Source organism: Crocodylus porosus, unplaced genomic scaffold (assembly GCF_001723895.1).
Source record: "Crocodylus porosus isolate Cpor-Errol unplaced genomic scaffold, CroPor_comp1, whole genome shotgun sequence".
In the NCBI taxonomy this organism is placed as follows: domain Eukaryota; kingdom Metazoa; phylum Chordata; order Crocodylia; family Crocodylidae; genus Crocodylus; species Crocodylus porosus.
In genome coordinates, this window is record NW_017728911.1 from 10,588,255 (window position 1) to 10,600,993 (window position 12,739).

The 12,739-nt window shown below is 43.1% G+C and overlaps 1 protein-coding gene across 1 annotated transcript in view; it reads left to right on the forward strand.

Annotated features, from left to right (window-relative positions):
• ANXA2 (annexin A2) overlaps positions 1-12,739 on the forward strand; it is a 49,377-nt gene that overhangs the window by 19,661 nt on the left and 16,977 nt on the right. The window contains exon 4 of the mRNA XM_019533422.1: positions 6,685-6,779. Within this exon, the coding sequence (XP_019388967.1) occupies positions 6,685-6,779 (95 nt within the window). The remainder of the gene's footprint in view (positions 1-6,684; positions 6,780-12,739) is intronic.

Below are 12,739 nucleotides of genomic sequence, written 5' to 3' on the forward strand. Positions count from 1 at the left end.
CCCACACACACACCACACACCCCCCCACAACCATACAAAGTACCTGCATAATTTTGCATAACTTTGAATTTTTCTGCACATAATTTTGAGTTTTTAGCTGTGCAAGTAAAATCACAATTAATTGCAACTAATTTTTTTAATCGCAATTTTTTTCAATAATGCAACTAATTGTGATCAAATTTTTTAATAGTTTGACAGTTCTAATCAATATATATAGTGGAAGAAAAGTCAACTCAATTATATAAGAGCAATTCTAGCCATCATAAAATGGCTTGTAATGAACTGCAACACAGGCCCAGAGTTAACATAAACAGCAGTAAATATATGCAAGTTTGGCTCATTCCCAGTTGGCTGGTGTAATAAACATGTCATAGTACATGAAATGTCTTTTGTTTCTACAGCATGTGTTCAGTCTACAAAAAGATTGAAGAATTCCCTTAGGTACCTTACCATATTCAGAGTAGGCCTTGGGCTACAGTTTTGGGTAAAGTTGGTCAGTCAACATTTGTAGGATAATAGAGAGCTGTATGTGGTGTAATATTTTTGTATAAGCGTCCAGTCCTAGATAGCTGGATGTATATTTACAAAGTCAGTATCCTAATACGCTTCTTCATAGAGAACATCAATAGCATGCTATAAATATTTATTATTAATTTTACAGTGAGCTACATTCACTATTGTAAGTGTAAATGTAATAAATATATTTAGACCTGTTTTAATCATGAACATGATTTCTTTTGGAACTATATAGTTCAGTAGAGGGCATAGAGTTGAGAGCCCACTTCATAATGAATAATTTATAACAAATAGTTGCCTTTTTCCTGTATATGAAACATTCACAATCATAATGACTTTCTCACACTTGTTTAAAACATATTTGATTAATTATTTTTCTGTGGCTATTTTGTGAACAGTTTCTTGGGATATTTAAAATTCAAAGTTCCTGACCTGTCACCAAAATTACGAGGCATATTTCTGTTCCATGACTGGGTGGATACAAATTTCTCAATTCTTTGTCAGTGCTTGCACAATTAATTTTAATACATTCATTTTATCTGGAACTTGGAGAAGGTGACTACATCATTAAGATTATCTAGAAGATTGCGTTGGCTAGTCCAGCATGCCTATGCATGTAAATGGAATTCTTACTGTGTGGGAACAAACTTTTAGTGGAAACTTCCTTTGATCTGCACTTAAGCAAAACCTGCCTAGCATGTTCTCAAAGATACTCCTTGAAGTCTACAATACTGCACAGAAAGACATTTGGACTGAGGGTGAAAAGTAACAGCCAAGAGCTACTATAATGCAGTAGTTCAAAAAAATCTAGGGGTGAAAACACAGGGGTCAGATCTTGGTTGTACTGAAGTTTAAAGGCAAACTAAATATTAAGTTTAGGGCCAGGGTTTCCCTGGATCAGCTGATGGGACTTGTAGCTGCAGGGTGTGCCTCTGTAGCTAAGAGGCCAGATCAGCTGATGGGACTCTTAGCTGTGGGAGATTGCTACTTGCTGGTGCAGGGGGAGATGGGGATTGTGATATTGGCACAAGGCATGATGGAATCTGATACTTAATCCCACAGTTATGCCTCCTGCCATGCATTTGAGGCATAGCAGGAAGCATGATTGTGGGGATCACTCATCAGATCCCATGGTGCCTTTAGTTTTCATGTCTGCAGGGGGCCCTACAGGAAACTCCAGTTCACTCATTTTCCCTGTGAAGATGTACTAAATGACCAAACATTAAACTATTGGACAAATTTGGCCCAAATACTATATTTTATACGCAGTTTATATGGTGAAGTTTTCTGATTATAGTGAAATTAAAATATCATAGTCATAGATTTAACGTATTGCTCCATTTATTATGGAGTCATTTCAAGGGGAGAAAATCTGTGTCTGCTATTTTTCCTAGTTCATAAATTCCTTAACACAGTGGGCCCATACTGTAAATTTATGGAAATTCAGAAGTGGCTTTTCTAAAAGTAAAAAAGTTAAACACAACTGAAGCTGTTAATTTGCATGTCTGAGGTTTTCACTTCCTCTTTTTTTGCTGATCAAACTATAAACTACAAAGTTGTTATGGCAACAGTAGGCCCTTTTATGAGGGAGAGAATTGTCAGTATGTCAAAAAATTGACATAAAAAGTCTCTCAAGTTGAAATATTAACTGCATATTTTTAAACCCCTGAGGAGCTCTCATGTTAAAAAGCAACCATAAAATCCAAAGTAACCAGATAAGCCTTCCCTCTTACCTACCAATAGTAACATACAGGCAAAATATGTTCAACAAGGGAAGTTTGCTTTTATGAAGTTGGGAAAACAAGCTCTAACAACAGGGCCCCGAAAATCTTCTCCAGAGCTTTTAGAGTACAGTAAAGTTATTTTTTTTCTTTAGGGAACCCATTTGCCCTACCCTGTTTCAGCAGATGTGAGTCAGCATCCTGTCCAGAGCCATTTGCTATATGATTCCCTGCTCTGAAGTGCAAGCACTCATTTTTTCATTAAATGCCAGAGCAATGAATAGACTTATTCCATCCGCAGAGTATGTGAACAAGAGCACTATCATTTGTGGGTTCTTTTTCTTGAGCCTGAAAACTTTATTTGTTGGTTTCAAACACCAGGATTTTTTTAAAGTGTCTATTTTACTAAAGACTGGCTGAATGCTGCAGAGGCTCGCTGGCTTGGGAAAGGCTGAAGAGCTCAGGGAACCTTTGAGTGTACACTTTTTATGTTGTGGAAAACAAATTCTGTTAGAAAATAGTTCTGCTTAAAAACATGTTACTAGGTTATAGCCAACTTTTTGAAGAACCACCAGTTAGTTTGCCTTCAAGTAAGATTGGGATTTTTTGTAGGATAACAAGCCAATGTAAATTAAAATATGTCAGTTGATATGGTTTTGAATGCTGATATTAGGCTATTATCCAAACTCACTTTTGGAACATTAGTTGTAATCTAATACTCTCCCAAGAGTAGAGATGTCACACAGCTTTGCTATTACTTCAGTGAAATTTGTGGCTTAGTTTAAGGGTTAAGAAATGCAACCTTCCTGCCTCAAACCTTCAGATGACTGAGAAAGGAGAGTTTAGACAGTTGGGTGCTAGGACAGTAGAAATCAAAGATGGGTGATTAGCAATGGTGCAGGAAGAAGGATGTTATCTTTGCCATGCAGACAAGACAAGAAGTGGAAGTTGGAGTAGTTTCAAAAGTATGGAAACCTTTTCTTGGACTACATAGTTTTCAACTTGAACCAGACTGCTTGTAATTATTAAGTGGGAGGAAATTTGCAAAAGACATGAGAGAGAAAGAGTTGAATTTGCCTGGTAAATGAGCATGTTCTAATGTTGCTAATAGCTTGTGTGCACTACAGATCTGCTTCTGCCATAGCTGTGTTGGCATAGTAATGTTATCAGAGACACCTAGCATAGATGCAAGCATATGCTGGCAGAAGCCCTCTTCTGTTAGCATATCAGCATCTGCACCAGGTATTTTGCTGGCCCAGCTACACAGACCATGGGGTGTGGTCTTTTCCAATGCCTAATCAACTCTGTGCCAGGAAAAAATTGTAGTGTAGATCAGAATAAGTAACAGCATGGGATTGTCAATTAACCTTTTTTTTTTTAAGTGTAATTTGAAAAAGTGAAAACAACGGAAGCAGGGAAAATGGCTGGTGTTCAAGGGAACTCCCTTGGGAGCTTCAGCTCACAGACACTCTTGCTTAATTATCCTAAGACAGTGGCCCTTTCACTTGTATAATTGATAGTATTCTCCTCCAAGCAGCTTCCTCATGTCTGATGCTGCTTCTTAGTAAGGTTCTTTACTGAGCACTTAGTGAGGTAAATAATTTAGAAAAATTACACAGAAAATGATTCTCATGGATGCTTGCCAGTGAGTAGATAAGTTCTGTTGATCACTTCTGTTCCATTCTTTGGTTTCTGATATTCATTGCAGACACCATTGCTTGCCCTATAATATGCAGAAATGCGAAGGAAGCTGTGTCTTGATACTGGTTTGGAAAATTAATGGTGTAATACGAACTTCAAACTTTATTTTTTTAAATGTGGTATCTAAATTAGAGCAATTCTGTTCACATACATTCCCCAATAATAAATTCACATTTTGCCTCTTCTGAGCCCCAGCTTCTCAATTAGAGGATAAAATTATAAAATGCTTGCTTAAAAAGAAGCCATATGATTATCAGAACCAGCATCAAGTAAAAACTTGATACCAGAACAAGGAACCAAAAAAAAAGCTTGGTATTAGAACATAGCACTATGAAAACCTTTCTGGCCACCCTACATGGTTGTCCATATGCTACAGTTACTGGTTTAAATTTTAGGAGAATGTGGTATCTGGATATTTGGTACAGCTGTGGCATTCTGCTTCTGTCTGTGCTTGATTGGCAGGTCCAGACAGCTATAGGTAACTGCTGTTGTATATATAATACATAGAGGTGCACTGATACATTGGTCCAGATTGTATCTGCACTGATAAAAGGAAAATTGACATTATCAGTAATAAGCTTTTTTTGGCGCAGGGCAGGTAGCAGCACTGGCGGGGGGGCCTACCACCCCATAGGCTTCCCGCCCAGCGCTGCCACCACCCACCCCAAGCACAGCCCTGGCTCAGCCCCCGACTAGGAAGAGCCTGGTGCTGCCCCAGGCCCCAGCCCGCCTTTGCCCCATGCACAGATCTGGGGGGCACATGCCCCCCATTGCTCCCCTAGGAGTGCATTCATTGGCAGGAGATGCCCCCCTCTCCCTGCCAACGAGCCACTTACAGCTCTGTTGTGTACCCAGCCCTGCTCCCTTCCTCAATGAAGGAACTTTGAACTGCCACCCCCTTTCCCTCCCCACTCTGCCCCCGCCACCAGCAGACTTAACAGCTGAACACTGCTCTGCATATCAGCAATCAGATTGATATTGGCTGATTCGGCTCGCTAATAATTAGCCATCAGTATCCACCCAAAAAATCTTAATTGGTACACCATTAGTGTTACAAACAGTTTATCTAGGACCTGAATTGTAACTAGACGGATACAAATGAACGCTGAGGAATTGAGGGGCTCTGGGTTGATAAATATTTTCTACTGCATACAGTACAATCCAAGCTGGACATTATTCCTCCTATATAAATCAGTTGTGCTTGTTAAAGTAGATGGAGTATGAAAATTAGATTGAAAACAAGATTTCACTTGAACAAGCAATATCTCCTTACTCTAGGCCTTGCAAAAATTTAACTGCCTGCCTACCATGTTGGATCAAAGTACCCTGAACTAAGATGACCTCTAAAGATCTGTTCAGATATAATCAGTGTCAAAAATGCTAGTGCACCAACTATTTTTTTCCCCTGTTTTTAAACATTTGTTTCCTAGTGTTTCTGGCACTTCATTATTAACAGGAATGTGGTTTTATTGTGGTTTCTGATTATTCCTGATGATTAGAGGTATGTTCTTAAAAGTTTTTTTTCTTTTGTTCCACTATAGGTTAGGTCACAGTGCAAGCCATATCTTTGTTCTAACAGGGTGTTAAAGTTAGTTAATGTTAGCACTTAGTTTTTGGATTATGAATTCTACAAGTTTGATCGTGAATGCACAACCTAATTATTGTATTTGGATATGCGATAATCAGTTGTTTATAATCTCATTGATTAGCAATGTAGAAGTATTTCATAGACTCTGATCAACAGAGATTTCAGCTTTTCCTGTTGGTTAGGGAAAGGGTTATGGGCCTGATACCAAATCCAGTAAGAACTGTGGCAGCCGACTTGGTTGGGCTTTCGATTTGTCTTATAGAAGTGTCCATTTGCAAGACAGAAGGGTGAGAATGCCTTCGGGAAGGTTGATCTGTACTCTCACATGACAGGTCCTATAGCAGAGCAGTAAGTGTCGGCTACCAGGAATTTAGGGGCTTGGAATAGTTTCTGTTAGGAGGCTGGATAATGTGACTGTCAACAACAATACATGCAAATGATCTTTTTGCACTCAGGGTGTAATTGCATTTTACATGCATGGATCTAGAAACTTTTGTTTAGGATGCTACTGAACATTTTAGTCTTGTGTAGTGTAACTATTAAACAAAACTGGAGAATCAAGCATCCAAATCCCATAGGCAACCTAGAAAACCTCATAACCCCCTATCCTATTGATGATTTCTGGAAGGCAGTATGATTAATATGATTCCCTCAGTAAATATCAAAGATACAAGACCCTTTTGCCTGTGGGCTGCTGAGAAAAGGGAACATAGTGGCCTTTGTACTCATTGTTCTGTTTGGAGTATAGTTAAGTGCCCAGAGTGATCTGGAAAAACAACTGATTTAACAAGAAGCCTAATTTAAATCACTCTGTCAAAATTTCACAAGTGGACTGTAATGCATTCTAGTTCACGTTTATTCTACAGGCAACATATTCATGAATATCCTAGTAGGATACTGTGTGACTTGTATTCAGTCAGAAAATAGGAGATAAAAGTAGCACATCATTTGCAGTCCATTTGTCATGCAAGTATGCACACCTTCATAAGGTGGGCTGCAGTTGGCTACACTTATTCTGAGGGTGTGGCGTGCTGATGTTGCTGATGATCCTTACTGTGGATGTTGCATATGCTACATTTCAAGTGTGTTAAGCTGTGTTAATAATGGAAACCAGCGTGAGGGGGAATTTTCCATAACCTTTTGCTTATGCCTTAATAGGTGTGGATGAGGTCACCATCGTCAACATTCTGACAAACCGCAGCAATGAACAGAGGCAGGACATCGCCTTTGCCTATCAGAGGAGAACTAAAAAGGTATAGGGACCATCCGTACTTTTAAATTGTTCTACACCTTGTGACTAGATTTGAGGTGAATTGTCCTGCTGTCAGTGTTAATTGAACCCAGCCCTGTGTCAGGAGGGAAAGGGGTGTAGCTTGGCTGGGGGGAAGGGGCATGGCCCAGTCCCAATCCAGCCTTTTGGATGGGGGGAAAGGCATGTGGCTTGGCCCTGTGGGGGCAGGAGGTGTGATCCAGCCCCAGCCTGGCCCCATGGAGGGGAATGATGGACATATTAATGGCCACAGCTCCCCTACTGCCAAATTTCCTGCCCAGTGAGGAGCCACACAGGCCAGGTGCCATGGCTCTATGCTGCGTTTGGCCCAAGGGCCAGGAGTTGAGCAACTCTGCTCTAGGAGTATCCTGGGGAAAACTCCAGGTATTGACCCCCTGGAAAGCATGATGGTCTGAGTACTCCCCCACCCCTGGTGGTGTTTTGACAGTAATGCAATCTCTAAAAGGTGAAGGGTATATTTGGACCTGAATACTTCTGCCCAGGGACATTTGTGAACTGGATCACCCATCAGTGACATTCTTGGAACTGCTATGTCTGTCTGCACCCACAGGTTCCTATTGTATACGAGTACAGCACGCCAAGTTGAGAGGCTGTTTACTTTGCTTCTCACAGGAAGAGGTGCTAATGCCACTTAAAGAGGCAGCTTTGAAAGCTGGTTGAGAAAAGGGAGGAGGGGCAGTGTGTTGTGGCATGTCCTGCTGAGGCACCCTGAAGTAGCAGAGTTCAGCATGAGCTGGAGAGTGCCCTGAGGTGGTGGAGCAGTAGTCTACCGAGGGATGTTGGAGGACCTGGCCAAACACTATCACACTGTGTGTGATATGCCACACGTTCAAATTAACGTTTGATAGAAACCAGCTGCACAAATGTTCTACATTTTTCAGACATCTTTGTGATTGACCATTTTTATGGCCATTTTTATTGTGTGATAATTACTTTGCATATGTAGCATGTCTAAATTTATGGTGTAATTAACCATTTAATTGCAGGGTAGATGTAACATTTGTCAGGGACCTTATTGACAACAGCTCTTACATCATTGCTCCCTCCTCCCAACAGTTAGTACCTGTGTGCCTGCTTCCAGAAATGATGAGTATGCACATCTGTAAAGTAAATCAATGTAAGATGGAGAGTCCTAGCATATCAAGCCAACTGTCTTGCAACCAGCCAATCATGATATTGTATATATAGTTTTAAATGGTATCAATTTTGTATTTTCTTGAATAGGAAGCAAATTATATGCTTCAGCTTGCAAAAAACTTTTGTTCATATGATGCCTGAAGTTCTGAGAACTAGTGGGAGAGAGAAGGTCTGGGGTATCTGTATGTTAATATGGATCAGCGAAAAGAAATTTCATTTATGAAGTCAGCCTAAATGACTGGCAGTCAGCTGTGCAGTGAATCATACAGATACTGAACAAAGTGAACTCACTAGCTGAATTATCACTAGATATTACCCTGTCAAGAATATCCAGTTTACCAATCTTTTGATAAAAAGAAGCTTATAAAATATGTAGGTCTATCCATAAAATGAGCTTTGCTCACAGGGTGTCAAGAGATGTTCTCTTGAACAGTTTTAAAATTTTACTGTAATTGAAGTTTTATGTCAACATAAAAGAAGAAAAGTATGCTTAGAGTCCAATTAGGGTTGTGATGAATGCATTTCTTTCGAATTTGTCAGCCACCAACAGGCAGCCCTGTAATCTTAGTTAAAACTAAATACAAATCCAGAGGCAAATTTGTAAAATTCTCAATACTTTTTAATACATATTTGATATAGGTACACATTGTATTCAAGGTAGTACATACAAGTTGACTACAGAGGTACACACAGTAACTAATCTATACATGGGGATGAATGGACTCGACCACCCATCCCCCAGACTGAGAGCAAATCCCATTAGGGCAATTTTGCACATAAACTGGGCCCTGCTGAAGCTATGTTTAAAAACACACTCAAGGAAAATTCTGGAGCATTTTTTTTATCAAATGTTCCTGCCTTTGCTTATCATCCTTCTCTCGCCTAACCCAAAGGCATGCTAAATATTCCAAAAACTATAATTTGTAATCCGTACAGTCTTTGGGATTGTATAGGTACCAAAGTCTAAAGCAACCTCAGGAAACAGTGAAAACAGTGAGTGCAAAGCTTCCAGTGCAACTGTGATAACAAATGAGTAGGTGGCAAAGGAGTAGGAATGGAATGTGGCACATCCTGTCTGATGAAGCAGGGCTCTCCCCCCCCCCCCACAAAACAAAACAAAAAACAAACATCTAGGGTTGATCTTACAGATTTCCCTGGAGATATACTATGAAGCTAAAGCAAAAAGGTGGGTTTGATTTATTCTGTACTATGCCTTGCTGCTTATAGCAGTGGCTCGTGAACAACTCACAGTGTAGATCATTACATAACGCATCTCATGGGTTCACTTTCCTTCCTGTTTTTTGCAAACTGAGTCACTGTGTCGGCTACCTTTCCTTTTAAGAATGTCTACATGACCCATACAGGTGCTAACTCCTCTCTCTCTCTATGTGCTGCGATAGGAACCAAAGTCTGCCTGAGGCTTTGTATCTGTGGGCGTCTATACGTGTGCTTGGAGGGGAGCAAGGGCCATTCTAATTCAAGTGGTTTTCAGGAGCTTTAGTTAAAGCACCCCTGCTTTCATTTTGAAACATGAGGGTACACGTGGTGGCAAAGCTGCTGGGGTGTTCTAAGTGAAGCACTCCAGCAGACTTGATTTAAGTCTGCTCTGACATCTTCTACGTGGACCACATCAGAGCAGGCATCCTTCACATGTACAGGTACCCTGTGTGTGTTTGCACAGAGCCCTGAGGACCTCTGACTGGCCCTGCTCATTATTGCCTGACAACAGGGGTGGGCAAAATACAGCCTGTGGGCTGGATTTGGCCCGCCAGGCCATTCTATCTGGCCCGCAGGACCCCTTAAAAATTTAGAAAGTATTTATCTGCTCCTGGCTGCCTGTCTAAGACAGCAGACAGCTGCCCACCCCCAGCTATTTCCATGCTTCCTGCCACTGCCCTGCTCCAGCACCATGTGGTGCCCAGCTGCATGGCTGGACCAGAGAGCATGGGGCCTCACCAGTACAGGGGGGGTGTGCATGTGGAGGAAGGGACAGTGTGTGTGTGTGTCTGTGTGCATGTGCATGCATGCGTGTGTAGGCAGAGGCAGAGTGTGTGTGCATGTTCATAGGGTGAGTCCCACACACACCCCACCATATACATGTACCCACACCCTCCTTGCACTGCCATACATGCAGACCCAGCTACCCTCCCCACACACAAGCCCCCCATAAACCTATACCCCCCAATATACAAGAGTAAGACTTAGTTTTAAGCTGTTGTGCAGTCACTTCTGCGTGCACTCTACAAATACATGTAAACCAGGACAAAAATATTTTTTGAAATCAAATTAATGAATGTTGTAGATGATCACTTTTTTAGAATATAATTTGGTATTTTTCTGGGTCTGAGATGGCAAAACCTCTTGCTGAAAGGAGTACTTCCGGGGCCAAGGGAAGGGACTTCTGCTGGCAAAGGTCAGGGGTTAGGGGGTGGGACTTCAGGTCACAAAATGGTGACCAGGGGGCGGGGCACCTGTCAAGGGGCAGGGCTGCCTATGCAGCCCTTGACAGCTTGCCAAAACTTGGTAAGCAGTTCTCCACCTGAAATAATTGCCCACCCCTGCTTTACAAGGTGCAAGTCCATCAGCAGTCTATTCCTTTAGGATTGTGCTACTCCTATGCTTATTTTCACTGGGAACTATTTGCTATTCATAGATGTACGACTTATGGAAAACTAAGTTCATCAAATATTTGCTTCCTGCTATTTCTCTTTTAATTTGCTTCTTGCAGCGGCAGAGAATGGCAGGAAGGAACAGCTGCTGAATGTCCAGAAATTATTGCGGTCCTTTGTCAATGATAGCACTGGCTCCCAAGACACCATGGCTACAGTTAAAAATGATTGAGGTGGTGTAATTCTTAGCCATTCAACCCAGACCTATGCTCTACTACTTTGTCTTTGGTTGGTGAGGTTTACCTGAGTGATATTTGTCCTGTTAACTTATGAATTTATGCTGAACAGATATCCACTTAAGGCACACAGGATAGCCCAGGGCAGTGTTTCCCAACCTTTTCCAGCTCAAGATACACTTACATTAATAAAATATTTTCTGTGGCACACCTGTTAAGGCATTCCCCATCCTCATACCTATTGTAGCTAATTGCCATGGCAAAATTCTGCGGCACACCTGTTCCATGGCACACCAGTTGGGAATCACTGAGGGGAGGGCAATTATTTTGGCTGGAGGGCTGCTTAATGAGTTTTGGTAATTCGTTAAGGGTGGCAAGGATAGCCCTGCCCCTTGACAGGTGCCCCATCCCCAGGTCACCATCTTGAGACTGGAAGTCCCACCCCTAACCCTTGACCTTTGCCACCGGCCATCCCTCCCCTTGCTCTAGAAGTATACCTTTGGAGGGAGGTTGCCGTCTTGAAACCAGAAAAAAAAACCCCACAATTGTATACTAAAACAATCAAATAGCTACTATAACTTATTTTAACTTAAATATTTTTAAAATATTTTGTTCAGTTTTACATGCGTTTGTGTAGTGTATTTAGAGGCGATTGCATAATAGCACAAAATGTAGTCTTACTCTTGTATATTGTGTCGGGGGGAATGGGGTGGCTGTGTCTGGTGTGGAGGGGGTGTGGGATGTAGGTATGGTGGGTAGGGTGTGTGGTGCGGGGGGGCATGGGTGTGGATATGGTGGGTAGACTGGGGCAGGAGAGGTGCAGGGGCGTGTGTGGTATGTGGTTGGGGTGGGGTTATGGGGGGTGTGGGAGTGTATGAGGGGGCTGTGGGAGGGTGTGGGTGTGTTTGGGGGTATGGTGGGGGAGTGGGAGGATGAAGGTGTGTGTGGGAGGAGGGGAGGGGGGAACCCTTTGGAGTCCCTGCAGTGTGATAGTCCCTAGAGCCACATGCAGTGGCAGTGGCAGTGGCCCCACAGCATGCAGCTTCCTGCACTCCCACCCCAGTCCCCAGCTGCAGGTGGCAGCAGCATGCAGGGCCAGTCCCACCCTGCTCAATAGCACTCCCACCCCAGTCCTGGGCCGCACCTGGCAGCAGGTTGCAGGGCCAGCTGCACCCAGCCCCATAGGTGTAGCTCCCACCCAAGTCCCAGGCTGCATATGGTGGAAGAGAGCAGGACCGGCCTGAACTATGCCCATAGCTGCAGCTCCCGACTCCCTGGCTAAACATGGTGGCAGCATGCAGGGCCACTCCCACCCCAAACCCCGGCCACATGTGGCAGCATGTGGGGCAGCCCAACTTGGACCCATAGTGTGTGGCTCCTGTGCTCCCAGCCTCCTCTCCCCCAGCAGGAGTCCCCGGCCCCAGCTTTGTCCCAGTGGGGCCCTTACCTATATTTGCAGTCCTGTAGGCAGGGAGGCTGAAACAGCCATGGGGTGGCCAGGCAAAAGCCTCTGCCCAGCAGAGCCTTCTTGTTGCCAGCACCCCCTGGCTCGGGGCTGGGGTGGGTCAGGCCAGGCTGGGGGTGGGGATTGTTGCTTAGCAACCAGAGCTACACCTCCTGCATGGAGGCACCTGCTTGCGGAAGGGCAGGCCGGTGCTTATGGGGGGACCCCGCAGACCGGATGGAATTACCTGGCAGGCCAGATCTAACCCATAGGCCATATTTTGCATGCTGAAGAGCCCTTCAGTTGTTTGCATAGCACCAGATTCTACTCCACCTGTTAGGTGCCTACGTGTGATCCCATTCCTCCCTGTTAGACATTCTGAACATCAAATAATGCATTCTCCCCGGACCCCTTTTTTTTCTGTAACACCATCATCTTGGCCTTAAAACAAAGACGCAACAAAAGCAATGAGGAAGGGGACAACCTCCACTTTGTA